Below are 15,182 nucleotides of genomic sequence, written 5' to 3' on the forward strand. Positions count from 1 at the left end.
ATTGCCATGCAATTATAATTAAGAGAATTGCTACTTACTAAACAAACCCAGAGAGAATGCCTACAGGCTATGTTCAGTGATACTCACAAGCAAGCACTTCCCATTTGAAGCTGCAAAGAAAAAAGAAACAGCACAGGATAGCTCATACTGCATTTTAACAAAGACTAAAAAATAATAATGTAAAAGCAGAGCAGCAAACAAGGAAAAACTGAAACAACCCCCAGAATCTCTTGTGAAGGAGGGACCATTGCAGGCTTGTATAAGAAACAACTACCTCATACAAGCCATGGAAACTGCATCCTAAAGCAGCAATGAAGTCCAGCCAGTCAATCAGCTTCTTGGCTGAACGCTCATTTAAATGGCTCTGTCCAACCCAGTGTATTCCATATTGATAAGCTGCAACGTTAATGTCAGTACAGGGAGAAATGGTTTTTAGTACTAAGTTTAAAGGGATGTTTTCGGGTTTTAAAACATACTCTATGTAGCTCAGATTTTCAAAAGTGACTAGATATTTTGAGTGTCTCCATTTTCATCAAGTGTCCTCTGAAAATCAGGCTCCTTTGAAGTGTCTTAAAATTGGGTATCCCAAATCTGTCACTTTTGAAAATTTAGACTTGTGTTTTACTATTACCACGGTAGAATTATTAGAACTGAACTGGGGCCCAAATTGTCACGTTACCGCTATTCTTTTTTGCTTGTGGAAATCAGCGAAGCAACACCAGTGTGAAAGCAGAGATACACTGGTCAGTCAGGACCTCAGCTTTAAAAGTGTTACTTACAATTCAGTATTTAGGCAGTGTGAAGTGCAAAAACTAAGCATCCAGCGCGGACCAACAAAAACCGATTAATCCATTTCAATTTACAAAGAGGCAGAACTATTCCTCCCCGCAACAAGATCGTGCATGCAAAGCTGCCGATCAGTTTCACTTGGATCAGAGGGTCACTTTGTTGCATATACCTTATGACATTCGGGCAAGCAGAGAGTCCCTTAAAAATCCACCTGTCTGGAAAGGGCAATCGTATTTTAAAAACACAAACCAGGAACTTATTGTTATTCAATGGCATTCACTCTGCAGGGAGCAGGGCATTTTATGCTTACACGATTGCAGCTGCACCCCAATTTGCTGGCTCTAAGGAATCTGAAGCTATTTTAAAGCAGGGATGGTGATAAGGCATTTAAACTTCAAGACATTTCATTTGTGCATTGCACAGGACCATTGGAAAACAGGAGTAATTGTTTGGCCATTAGTTCTGTGTTTGACCAGGGGGAGAGAGGTAAGATAGAGGAGTTACCACTTGAACACCGACTTGTAGCTTCTGCGGATCAGCCCCACCTCGAGCCTCTGGGAATAGCAGAGACCCCAGTGGGTTGAGAGGCCTGCTCCCAACACTGTAATTTCGTGTGCGCTTTATTGTGTCCGAACTGGCCAGAGGCGTAAAGCTGTTTCTTCTCATCCTTCCAGGGGGTTGGCTCTTTGGAAGGTTGTTCTGATTGAAAATGAAGAATATTACAAGGAATGAAAAGCAGAACCACAATCTGAAATCAAAGTTCATGCCAAGATATTCCTGATGCCAGAGACACTTTCCACTTACCATAACCAGAAACCTAATCCTGCTTCTGCTCTGCAGGCAGATCTCCCATTCAAACCAATTGAGGCCTAATGCAAAGCCCATGGAAGTCAATAGAAAAATTCCTCTGTGCAGAGAATCAGCACAAACTCTGTGCGCCACTGAAGTCCTATTTTGAGAATTCACATGGTGCACAGGTGTTGTGCTAAATTTAAACTTCTGGGTGGCTACAGATTCAGGCCCCTCAACTATAAAATTTCACCTGCCACCTTCTTCAAAGTTATCCATTTCTAACTATTCCCTTTACCTTAGACCCACTGCACAGAGAAGAGTTGAGATACTGCTTTAGTCTAGTAGCTGCTGTTAAAATGCTCTCTTGTCACTGCACTGTAACAGCTTTATTTCCCTTATCTCTGTGGGTTCAAGATTTTTTTTAAACAGGATGCAGAGAAAAAAAATTGTATTGATAGTAAAATTTCCCCAAGCACTTGGATTTATTTTCAGAGCTGCTGTATCTTGCCAGGGAAGCAAAGAACCAAATAGTAACAGCTCCTACTGTTTTCATGGAGGCAATGCTGAGTATCACACAGGAACAAAGTCACAGTGTTAGTGCAATTTGAGGGCAAATTATAAAACGCCAAAATTGAACTCGCCACTGAAATTTTGCTGAATCTCCTCAGAGAGTCCATTTCAATGCAGGTGTTTCCTTTGCATGACACCTTCAAAACTTTTTGCCCGTCTACAACTTCCAAATTTGTCAATCTAGGATTCTTTTGTCATCCTGTAGCTCAATAAGCAGACAATTTAGATGCCACAAAAAGTTCAACAAGATTAGAAATAGGTATTAATGACAATCATCTTCACAGCACTTTACATACGCTTTGCAAAGCACAGAGAGGTAAAGGCCCAAGTTTTCAAAAGCGTGTCTAAATGTAATGGCATCACTTCCGATTTACACCAGTCTAACTGAGCCAGATTTGGCAGGTGGCCTTTAACTCTGAGTGCTGCAGTTTTTGAGTGCTCGACATGAACACGCAGAGCCTGATTGTCAAAAGATGGCGAACACCTGGACCCTAGCGGTTGCAAATGATCAGCACCTCTGAACTATCAGGCCCTGTGTCAGCATGTAAAGGTGGACACTCAATAACTGAAGCAACCTTTGAAAATTTGGCCGTAAGGCCTCAATTCAGCAGACAATTTAAGCATGTGTTTAAGTGCTTTGCTGAACAAGGGTAGGATGCTGAATGTGGGCCTCGAGGTATGCTTACATAACCCATGGAAGGGCACTTCCCAGCCCAGGTCGACAGACGTGGGATAGCGGGGCTCGTGCTAGCACTCTAAAACTAGCTGTGTAGACAGCACTTTGGAGTTATGTCTCAGGCTGGAGCTTGGGCTCTGAAGCCTACGGAGTGGGTGGGGACAGCAGCAGAGGCCATTACACATTCACTGCTGTTCGAACATCTGCATTTCAGTAGAGGTGCAACCGCCCACACCAGGGCTGAATTTGGCTCTCACACTGCCACTATCTTCTGTTCCGTAACATACTGATGGCTAAGGTTGGTGTTCATATCCACTTTATAGTCATAAGGGGTCATTCCCCACTATCTGTGCCTAAGTTTCTGTGTCAGAATGTCCTTATTTGCACAGAATACGTAGATGTGTCTTTATTAAATTTAAGAGTATCAGTATGAAGAGACCAGGGTACAAAAAAACCTCTCTAGTTGCCTCAGATAACTACATATATCTGTATCAGAGGGGTAGCCGTGTTAGGCTGGAACTGTAAAAAGCAACAGAGGGTCCTGTGGCACCTTTAAGACTAACAGATGTATTGGAGCATAAGCTTTCGCATGCGTCTGACGAAGTGGGCATTCACCCACGAAAGCTTATGCTCCAATACATCTGTTAGTCTTAAAGGTGCCATGGGACCCTCTGTTGCTTTTTACATATATCTGGATCATAAGCTGAACCAACAGCAATAGCACAAATGCACTGATGATGGTGCCTTGAAAGATTAGCTTTCCAGGCAGATCACAGTTACAGCAGTGACCTTGACCTTTCCACAGCATTTTAGCTCTTGTGAACCAGAGTTAAAGCCAACCGAGAAGTTTATTTAAGGCTTTTGTCCAATGCTATTTATAACTTTAGAAATATGAGAGAGAGCTCACATTAAAGAATTATAGAACGAGCACCTTAAAAAGACAGATCATAGCAATAACAATGGGGGAAATGCATCATTACACATTGGGATGATCACCCTAAAGCTTAAAAAGGCTGCATTGATAAACTTTGCATTCAGTTTTCCTAATATGATTATTTAAACAGTTTTAAAAATAAACTCTCTCCCATTCATGTTTGGAAACAACAAACTAAATATCTGGAAATGTATACCTGCAATAGTTCTGCTCAAAGAAGGTAATTATCCTTATAGGGGCAATACTTCAAAAGCAGTTTTTGAGATTCCATCCTGAAATGGATGGAAGATTTCTAGCAGGCACTCCACAGTGACTGTTCAGATTTGCAATATTATCTTTAATGCAGGCTCTAGTTGTGTAATTTGCCAACCCCGAATCAAGGGCAGGGATTTTCAGTAAAGACTTACAGTACTCCCAGAAGGCTTGTCTCGATGGGTATTCACTGCTTCAACATTCAAGGTGATCGTTTCCACTTTGCACCCTTCACCAAATGAAAAGAGGAACTTCAAAAGAGGAACTAGCTTTTCTTTTAAAATCAATTATTCTCATTACTGGCAACTGGACTCAATTGTTTGCAGAGACAATAAATAATTCAGTTTATTCTTTTGTACAGAACTTGTACATAGACAGTACTTTAAATTTAATATTAATCATGGATTCTACATGAGTGTGTCAAAGGCAACATTTTAATTACTTTCTCCTGTAGATGTTGCTGCAGAAGTGCAGCTAATAAACAAGGGCAGCCTTCACACAAAGATACATGCTGTATGGATTACAATTATTGACATGAAAACTAGTTCAAGTTCAGTTCATTCCCAGGTAAGAGTTCAAATCTCGCGGGAAAAACTGGTTTCCCGGTTAATAAATATAATCCAGAGATAATGGGTCTCTTTTAGAAGAAACTGGTTGTTACTCATTTTATAAAAATATAACGTTCTCTCTCATTTGGCCTCCCCCTTATTTTCTTTTAACTTTTATAATAAATGTAGCACTTAAATGCTTAACAGGACATAATTTTCCATGTGTATTTTGATATCAAATTGCCCAGCAAATTCATAAACATTCAGCTAAGTGAGAAAAAGGGAAATATTTACCGTAAGCAACTGGAGTGAGCTTGAATATGGTGTGAAGGGGGCACTTCAGATATGGCAACTCGTCTGAAACCAGATAAGGAGAAGTTAAACACGGCATGTACTGGGCACAGTTTGGATCTATGAAGGAATTTTGTGGTTCCTCAGTTTGGCCTGGATCTTGCAAGGACTTACACACATGCTTAACTTTAAGCCCATGAGAAGTCCCATGGGGTTCAAGAGGATGGCTCACTTGTTTAAAGTTAACGTGTGTGAGTAAGTCTTTGCAGGATCAGGGCCTTCGTTTTCTGAAAAGCAGATGTAGAAGGTAATCGCCTCATCATTTATTTGACATCCCTTTATCTCTCCTCTTGAGTCTACTGCTGCAGTCCTGAGGGACATCCTAGAATCAGCTTCGTGCACTTCCCTCCTGCTTCAACTCTTCCCCTCCCTGAGCCACCAAGTCACAGTCCAGTCATTCCATCTAAGGGCACATTACTGCTGCTATTCAGTCTGCCAGGAGAGTTCCTCCCACCACAAGTTCTGATCACTCTGCCTTTGCAAGTGTCAGTCTCTGCTGCCAGCTTTGAAACCAAGAGACCAGGAGCTGAACCTAAGGGCTGAAATCCCAGCTCCACTGAAATCAACGGGAGTTTTACCACTGACTTCAGTGGGGCCAGGATTCCTCCCAAGGTCCCTCCCGCATGGCATGGCCAGCAACACAGTCCCAACAGACAGGTCTTGAACTTAGATAGGGATTTTTTTCTTTTGTTCCTAACCTGCCACCCAGTGGAAATAGCTTTCAATAGCAGACACAGACATCCCCAAAAACGGAGGCTTATAGCAAAAGTCCTCAGAGACCCACCCACTTCGGGTATGTCTATACTGCAATGTCTACACTGTGCCAGCTGACGTGGGCTCACAGGGCTTGGGCTAAGGGGTTGTTTCACTGCAGTGTGGACGTTTGGGCTCGAGCTGCAACATCTACACTACAGTTAAAGGGTCTCTTAGCCATAACCCTGCGAGCCCGAGTCAGCTGGCATGGGCCAGTCGTGGGTGTCTAATTGCAGTGTAGACATAGCTTCTTGCAGCCACAGGACTCTAAGGGTATCTGCCTGGTGGATCTTAAAGATCGTGGCAAACACTCCAGAAGTTTAAGAGTTCACCTCCGTGTCCTCGGCTATAATTTCCCTTCTCTGTGCTATATCTAGTCCCACTGCTGTCCAGAAATTGGCTAGGTGATGCTTTCGCTCTAAATACTTACATGACCCTCATCACCACTGTATCTGAGCACCTCACAATCATTAATGGATTTTATCTTCCTCGCATCCATCAGGTAAAATGGTATCACCCCCCCATTTCCAGATGGGAAACTGAAACACGGGGTTGATTAAGTGACTTGCCCAATGTCATAGAAGTGTCTGTGGCAGAGACAGGAACTGAAACCCACATCTCTCAAGTCCCAATAACAGGGCCTATCCAGAATAACCTTCCTAAACTCACATGCCCGAAGTGGCTGCATTTCAGTGGCACTGCAAGGAGAACTATTTGTGAAGCACTTACAGATACTCCAGGCTAAAAGAGGCTTGAGAAGTGTAAAGTACTATATTACTGAATATTTTTTTTCAAAAAGTTCTGTTTTTGTAAAAATTAAATGAATAATGCAAATCTCCCTTCCAGAAGCTCTGTGATGTAACCGGCAAACCCCACCCTAACACAGTGAATTTACTTTCATACCAGCGCTCTTGTCAAGGAAGTAGGCCAACAGGCACCGCATAACAGCCTGGTGAGAAATAACCAGAACACTGCCCTGACGCTCCAGCTCCATAATCACAGCTTCCAAACGCTGGACCAAGTCTTGGTACGACTAGAAATCAAGGGAAAGATTCAACAGCATAAGGATGTTTCGGGGTTTCACAAGCATGCGGAGATGCCAGAACCAAGAGCAGGGCTTAAAATTGCTTCACGTGAATCAAAACACAGGTTAAAAATCTTAAAATATGGAAGATATAGAAGAACCGATAGCGTGGGGGGGGGGGGGCGGGGACTAGATATATTTTTGGACTGGTAACTGGCCCCTAATTTTGTGGAGATAGTCAGGTCTCTAGCAACATTTTCAACAGATGTAAATAAAAATAAATAATAAACTAAAATAAATAATCACGTCTATGGCTCTCTCCCTGCAATGAGCTCCACGTAGAAGGACCCCTATGTTTGCCCACAGCCCCAAGGAAATAATACAATAACCCTCATACATTTTACAAATATGATCAAGTGGTATCACTTGCATGGCACCATGAATGAAATAGTCACTGATCAATAACCCACTGTATTACAATTACATTTGGGATGCTACCATTAGGTCTATTGCCATTTCCCACATAAATCTAATTTTGTTTTAATTATTCCCTTCTTTCCTATCTACACATACTCAGCTACATTATTTTAAACCTGCTCACCTCTCCTCCAGGATAACGATAAAGATATTTCTCTTGATCCCTCAGCGCAAACTCATCTGGGTACTGAGTTTCAATTTCTTCATATGTCATCTCTTCACACACTCCCTGGTGGAAGAGGAGTTTGTTACAAGGGAATTCACTGGGGGGAAAAGGATTGAACACACAAGATTCTGTGCCTATGTGACGACTGTTTTACATTTCAGAACAGACAGGAGTAATTCTAACACAGCACTTCACACCTGAGAACCATGGAGCGGGCTTGCAAACATTAATTCCTTAAGCCTCGCACCCCTCCTGAAAGGCAAGCAAGCATGGGGGGAAGGGATAGCTCAGTGGTTTGAGCATTGGCCTGCTCAACCCAGAGTTGTGAGTTCAGTCCTTGAGGGGACCACTTAGGGATCTGGGGCAAAATCAGTACTTGGTCCTGCTAGTGAAGGCAGGGGGCTGGACTCGATGACCCAAGGATCCTTCCAGTTCTAGGAGATAAGATATCTCCATTAACATCCTCATGACGCAGGCAGGCTAGCTCATTTGGATGACCATGAGACTCAACCTCTGCACTGTGGGATTGAGCCCCTCTTTGGAAACTAGTTTCTTGAGAGGTGTTTTTTGGCCTGTGTTATGTGGGATATCAGACCAGGTGATCACAATGGTCCCTTCTGGCTTTGGAATCTATGAATACAACAGAAATGACCTCAGCAAAGGAGCAAATGTTCCTCCACAAATAACTGCAATGTGTTTTCTAGTTTGAATTTTAAACCCAAACCTTTATGTTCTATGGCGGTGGTTTTGGTTGGTTTGTTTTTAAATCTGCAAATACACCTCTACCCCGATATAACGCGACCCGATATAACACGAATTCGGATATAACGCGGTAAAGCAGCGCTCCAGGGGGGCGGGGCTGTGCACTCCGGCGGATCAAAACAAGTTCGATATAATGTAGTTTCACTTATAACGCGGTAAGATTTTTTGGCTCCCGAGGACAGCGCTATATCGGGGTAGAGGTGTAATGGAAACAAGTATTTATTTCCAGGTTATTATCTTTACAGCTTATTTGCATGAAAGAATTACAGTGGGAACCACTGAAAGCCCAACATATGCCTGTTGTGCTGTAGTTGGTTGTTGCAGGTACCTGGGACCTTGAATGTTGAGTTTTTAATGGTATCTTCTGTAAAGAGCACTGGGATACTTGGGTAAAATCCGTAGGCATTTTCAATTTTACACCAAGCAGTTCTATAGCTCACTGAGGTGAGGGGTGCAATAGAAATACATAGTGTTCTGAAGCGTAATTAATGCTCAGAAAGTATTTAGATGGGAGGGGAAAGACATTATTTGATGTTCACTATTCTTATTTACAACCCCCCAGAAGTTCAGTGTATAGCTTCGGACCATTTCCCCACTGTACTCACAGCATCGAGCTCGTTCAGAATCTTCCACTGCTCATAGGGGACCCCCAAGAACTCGGCTGTCTGGATGGTTCTCTTCAGCTGGCTCGTCCAAACCTTCAAATCCACAATCTCCTGCTCGGCAATGAATTTTTTAAGGGCTTGAGCGAACTAGAGAAATTGAAGCCGGTTGGGAGATGATAAAAGTAACCATTGTGAATTCACTCTTCATTGTGAAAGAACGTGCTAAACTTCTCACCAGACTGGCATTAACTGATGCCATCCAAAGCCAATTTCTGCCACTCTGGGTTTAGAGTTAATATGTTCACAGTTGTGAGCTGTATAGATGTCAAACATGTCTTGAATACATGTTGGCAATAAGTTACCATAGCTCCCTCTCAGGCCCCTTTTAATCTGGAAGCTAAACACGGCAACTAGAATTACAACTAATCACTGCATACGAGCTCCCAACTTTAGCTTCCTTTCAGGACTAAAGACAATGGGACTCAATCTGCACATCCAAATGTGTGGGACATCTTGTCTGGGAAGCATCTGTTAAGCTAGAGCTGAAGTACACATTCCTCAGGAAAGGAAAGCTCAATGCTTGTTAAGGAGTCTTCCAGCTATTAGACTCTGAAACCAAAGACTCCCATAATTTGCTTGTGGATAAGACTTCCATCTCTCTTGGTCTAGCTAAAGAGAGCCCCTACCAGATGACAGACAAGAATTTCTTGTTTTCCTGTGCAGAGTACTCAACTGTTTCCTATCAAGAACCAGAGCTGTGTGTAGAAACGGAGTTACACCAGTTAAGAATGCTTGCTAGGCAACCTATAGAAATATGAAGAACATATATAGGTCAAGCTTCCTGATACCCCAAGAAATCCAAACCAACAATCTTTATCCCAAATTAGAAACTGCACATTTATCTGCTTTATGAATTAAAGGTACCATCTCTCTAGATGTGATTACCCTGTCTGTCTTTTCAAAATTATGTTTCTTGTTCCACTACAAGCCCTGAAAGATGTGAAATAAAAGGTATTGGATATAATCAAAGAATGTATGGACTAAGTCCACTACATTTAGAGGAGCTGTAAAGAGATTTTGTTTGCTTTCTTTCTAAATAATTGTTGAATTAAGCGGTATGAACTGTATGGCACTCAAAGGAAAAAGAACATTGAAAGATACATGCAGTGTTGTTGGTCCCAAGATATTAGAGAGACAAGGTGGGTGAGGGAATATCTTTTATTGGACCAATTTCTGTTGGTGAGCGAGACAAGCTTTTGAGCTAAAGGCCAGGACCTGAAGAAGAGCTCTGTGTAAGCTCAAATCTTGTCTCTCTCACCGACTGAAGTTGGTCTAATAAGAGATATTACCTCACCCACCTTGTCTCACTGAAAGATATAAGCAGCTAACCAAGGCATAACTTTGAATCTGAGCAGAGATTCCAATTCACAGTATAGATAATACAGAAAAAAAAAACAGATAAAAAAATCTTTGAAATGAATGAAACATTGAAGTCTTCTACGGATTGAAGAAATTTGTTATACGCTAGCGCCATCTACTGGATATCAATGGAAACAATGGAGAACGAGAGCTGAACGCCATTCGGCAAGTGGCCAATAGAAACTGCAGCGTTTCTCAAATGCGGCTTGGCCACCAGGCTTTTCTTACGGCCACAGCCTCCTGGGCAGTGACGGGGGGGTGGGAAGGGGGGGGGGACCAGCAGGGCATGGGCCCTGCCCCCCTGAGGATCCACAAACGCTAGAGGAGCAGGCAGCCAGTTAGTTCCCCACCTTCCTGGGAGCAGTGAGGCTCGGATTTCAGGCCTCAGCCCTGGAGTGGTGGGTAGCAGACTCCAGTCGTGGGCCTTCGGGCTCTGGCCCTGGACCCCGGCCGCAGGTGCAAGCCCTTAGCTCACCCTCCCCAACCCCGCATCTAGGGTTGCCAACTTTCTAGTCGCACAAAACCCAACACCCTAGCCCCGCCCTTCCCTGAGGCCCGGCCTCTTCCCCAAGCCCCCACACCCCACTCACTACATTCCCCCTCCCTCAGTGGCTCGCTCTCACCCACCCTCACTCATTTTCACTGAGCTGGGGCAGGGGGTTGTGGGTGCGGGAGGGGGTGAGGCCAAGGACTCTAACTGGGGGTGCAGGCTCCGGGGTGGGGCCAGAAATGAGCGATTCAGAGTGCAGGAGGGGGCTGCAGGTTGAGACAGGGGTTGGGGTGTGGGAGGGGGTGAGGGCTCTGGGCTGGAGGACTCTCTTCACAATTCCTCTGGCGTTGACCCTTTTTCCAGGGCTAGCATCCCAGGGCTTATTGTCGTCCCCCCGGTTTCCTCCTCCCTACTTCGCTGCTTCCAACAAGTGACTGCAGGCTCTCCCCTACAAATTCAAATTTCCTTTCTTTAGATTCCCTACCCAGCTTCTCCCCCAGCTAGGCTTCACCAGCCATTAGCCCTTATCAATCCCTGGCTCTCCTCCAGGTGTAGCCTATAAGGTTAATTGGCCTATTTTATCTGTTCAGACATTGTGTGGGGTGGACAGCCTGTCACACTGCCAAGTAACCAAACAGTGGATTTTAACTAAGTAATGCTAAACCTGTGTTTCTCCTTTGTAAATCCAAGCACACTGGCCTCAGAACTTCAAAAAAAGAAATGTAAGCAATTGCTTTTGATGTTTCAAACTAGTCCCTATCAAACCAAACACGAAATAGAATCATAGAATATCAGGGTTGGAAGGGACCTCAGGAGGCCATCTAGTCCAACCCCCTACTCAAAGCAGGACCAAGCCCCAACTAAATCCCCAAATGGCCCCCTCAAGGATTGAACTCACAACCCTGGGTTTAGCAGGCCAATGCACAAACCACTGAGCTATCCCTCCCCTAATTAGCAAGAATGAAATTCATAAGAGAGAGTACCCTAAGACAAGGGCATCCTTAGTCTTCGAGAGAATTATTTGAAGGGTGATAAATGCATTAGAGATGATAAAGAACTTAAAACTGGTGACAATCAGTAAATGTAATAAGATTTAGGGTGATTTGTTTTGTTCCTCGGAATAGTTGCTGGATCCCAACACTGGGTCTGTGTTACTCACACAGAAGGCTGCATGTGTATTTTGCATTCAGCATATGGTACAAGATTTGTTGTATCCACACTTGATCAATCAATTGTTGTTTATATACCAATGAGGTTCTAGGTGAATTAATAAACTGCTGATTGGTTAAGAATAACAAAATGTCCTGATCTCAGAAATACTGTCTAAGATAAAAGAAGACCTGAAAAGAACCTAGTATTAAAATTAGTAAACTAGCACTCCCTGGATTCAATAAAGAGGAGTTATCCTAATTAAACTGCATCCCATCGTTGGCAGTAACATTTCTCATATTGGCAAATCTAGTCTATTACATTTCAGCTTTACAATCTAAGTGGCACCTTGGCAATCCATAAAAATTTACACCCATTCTTGTTTGCGCAGTAAAGAATTAATCCTTTGCAGAATGAACACCCCTCATTGGCAGGGAGCATTGCTACAAGGGAGCAGGGAGAGTGACTGCTGAAGGTGCATGTGGGGACTTCAACCCCAGGCCGAAGAGAAGTCACACACCCCTGACAGTCAGATTCAGGCCAATTTATCTGCTGGCATAAATGAGCAAAACTCTGTTGAAGTCCATGGAACTGAGTCCATTTACACCAGCAGACAATCTGACCTAAATCCAGGTTCCTATTATACTGACGCACTTTAAAAGGATGTCAATCTTGACACTGCCAAGAACATACCTGCTTCCCACGCGGCGACAGGCCAGAATCCCCACCGATCTTGCCAACAAGGTTAAAGTCGCTTTCGCCATGCCGGCAAAGGTAGATGGTGCGTGGCTGGACATGAATGTTCATCAGGTAATAGACGATTTTACTCTGGATGTAATCCCGGACACGGTTTACCAGGAACCGCTGTCCCACATTGATCACTTTAATGAAGGAAAGGTTTCTACGGTCAACACAAAACAAGGACACTCATCAGTATCTTTAAAGCAAAATGTGTGTGTGTAGGTGTGTATTCTCGTAATACTGATACTGCTGCTACCACTTGGCACTGAGGTGCCTTATAAAACTCTTAGAGAGAAAGAACAGACAATTACAATGTAGTATAGTTTTCTATTTAAACATTCCCATTTTATATACTAGGGAGAAATCCTTGCAAATCATATTGGACATAATTCTGCATGCCTCACACAAGCAAATCTCCCATATTGCAAAGTCAATGAGAGTTTCGCCAGCATAGGGACTGCAGCATGTTGGGTTAGGGAACAAAACTGGCAAAAGAAAGCAGCCCACGTGTCTGTTTCCACAGCATATCCAGTATGCAACATGCTGCTAAATCTCGCCTCTTACTGGTCATAATTATCTGGATCAAGGGGCTGATATGTGACTTTATAGCACTCTATCCTCTTCAGGAAATCATCCATCACACAGTCTCGATTTCTCTCTGGGTAGTCAGGGCTGGAGACCTTCACTTCCTGAACAAGAGAGAGAGATTTTATAAAAGTTAAGCAAACTTTGTATAAATTAGAATAAGTGACATTATTCTTCAATTTTCAAACAAAAAACAAACAAACAAACAAACACTGTTTACATTTCCCCTTCCCATCTGCCCTGTGAAGAACCTGCTCCTGAAAAGGAAACAAAGAACAATTCCAAATGTCAGAGGGTAGCATTTGGCCTGGGGACAGAGACAGATGGCTTGACTTTTGCCTTTCCACACAAACCACTTACTGCAGATCTTCCCATGAAAATAAAATCAAGTTCCAAGATAAAATGCTTCATGGCTTTAGTTTGGTTTCCAAGTTCCCACATAAATAACCCATCTGTCTTGGTTGCCATGCATCTGCAAATATTAACCACTTATTTCAGAACTGAAACATCAGAACAAGGCTATCAGAACTACATACAGTATTGCAAAGGGCACCCCACCCCAGGCAGTTTATTCAGGGATAGGACTGCATCAGAATAAGAACTGCAGAGTTACACTTAAGCAGTTCAGTTTCAATTTCTTTCTGCCTGGTGAGATAACAAAGTCCAGTTTTTCTGATCCTGGCATAAGCTGCACTAAAGCAGGGTAAGGGAATATTGGGTGAGTTTAACCTAGGATGCCCTTTGTGATTGCAGAAAGGAAAATCAGAATGAAAGTTAGAACTCAGTCTTTGAGCCAGACTCTGATCTCTCTTAGGACAGCATAAATCCAGAGTGACTCATCTTACTTCAACTGGGTTATTCTGAATTTACATGGGTGTAACAGAGATTAACACCAGGCCCAACCAGACACCTGAGTGTAGAACACTCAGTACGACTTCACAGAATCACCTGCCCACAGGCAGGCACAACAGAATGAGGGAGAGTAAAAGCCTTTAAACCCAGAATCCCCTGAGTTCTGTGGATTAGATTTAACTTTACTGTAAGGCTTTCTAATAATAATGAATCTCAGCTGTTATGGTGAGCCACTATAATAGTCTGTGACCTTCCATGACAAACATCAAGGCTTCTACAGAAGGATGTTACAGACTGAGCCTCTGAACATTCAGCACCCACCAGGATATTGGCAGCAATGACTTCTGGATCATCACAGACAGACTCCACAAAAAACACCTAGAGAGGAGGCAATGAAGCATGTTTAGTAGAATTAAGAGCCTCTAGAGTAATGTAAATAGGTCATATTAATTTCCAGTATAGCCACAAATGAAGTCAGCAGAGTTACCCAAGGGATAGATTTAGCCAGATATGCTTTGTGAGAAACTAACCTTAACAGGAACCCACTGTGAGGGGCATCTGTCTATTTAGGAATGTGTGCCACACACATCCTCATGATCTCTGAGCTCCAGAGAGATAAGGGCTGATGAGGGCAGAATATTTTGTTTGGGATATCCCAACAGACAATCCATTAAACAGGGTACTTCCCAAATCAGACATACGCATAGAAGGGTGCTGATTCTCCCCTACTTTGAACCTTAAATATTCATTGACACCGGTGCAGAGTGGATGAAAAACACCACCAGAACAGCATTTCAAACCAGCTTTGCAGAGGTGGAAATGATGACACAAGCCCTGAAACTACAGCAGCACTGTACAAAGATAAGGGCCGAAAACTGCCATCTGATGCTACTGACGCTAATGGAAATGGGATACACCCAAGGGAGGCATTCACTCCTACAGTCCTTATCCCAGATCAACGAAAGTCACCTTATAAGCATTCTCTTTAGCAAAATTTAAGATCAAGTCCCTCCTCTCTCGAGTCGTGTTGGTTGCATCGAACACCTAACAGAAAAAAATAATCCCAACAACATTAGCTACAATTTTTAAAGCTGCCAGAAGGGTTTGGATGAAAATTTCAGGCTTTGATTTAATACTCTTTTGATTTAAACTCGGTATAATCAAGTGTTATCTTACAGCTATCTGCCCGCACTCCTCCGTGACATAAGCTTTCACATCTTCCAGAGCCACCAAGGCACACTGTCTGT

At 43.1% G+C, this 15,182-nt stretch overlaps 1 protein-coding gene across 4 annotated transcripts in view; it reads right to left on the reverse strand.

Annotated features, from left to right (window-relative positions):
* PFKFB2 (6-phosphofructo-2-kinase/fructose-2,6-biphosphatase 2) overlaps positions 1–15,182 on the reverse strand; it is a 28,182-nt gene that overhangs the window by 4,813 nt on the left and 8,187 nt on the right. For 3 of the 4 annotated variants that reach the window (XM_054024892.1, XM_054024888.1, XM_054024891.1), the window contains 12 exons: positions 15,112–15,178; positions 14,905–14,979; positions 14,257–14,313; positions 13,063–13,187; positions 12,451–12,658; positions 8,700–8,846; positions 7,291–7,395; positions 6,569–6,698; positions 4,856–4,918; positions 4,169–4,242; positions 1,294–1,488; positions 88–110 (listed from right to left, as the gene is read on the reverse strand). In XM_054024892.1, coding sequence (XP_053880867.1) covers positions 88–110; positions 1,294–1,488; positions 4,169–4,242; positions 4,856–4,918; positions 6,569–6,698; positions 7,291–7,395; positions 8,700–8,846; positions 12,451–12,658; positions 13,063–13,187; positions 14,257–14,313; positions 14,905–14,979; positions 15,112–15,178 — 1,269 coding nt within the window. Of the gene's footprint in view, positions 1–38; positions 111–1,293; positions 1,489–4,168; positions 4,243–4,855; positions 4,919–6,568; positions 6,699–7,290; positions 7,396–8,699; positions 8,847–12,450; positions 12,659–13,062; positions 13,188–14,256; positions 14,314–14,904; positions 14,980–15,111; positions 15,179–15,182 lie in introns of all 4 variants that reach the window. The other variant, XM_054024889.1, reaches the window with a different exon arrangement.

This window comes from Malaclemys terrapin, chromosome 4 (assembly GCF_027887155.1).
Source record: "Malaclemys terrapin pileata isolate rMalTer1 chromosome 4, rMalTer1.hap1, whole genome shotgun sequence".
NCBI classification, from domain to species: domain Eukaryota; kingdom Metazoa; phylum Chordata; order Testudines; family Emydidae; genus Malaclemys; species Malaclemys terrapin.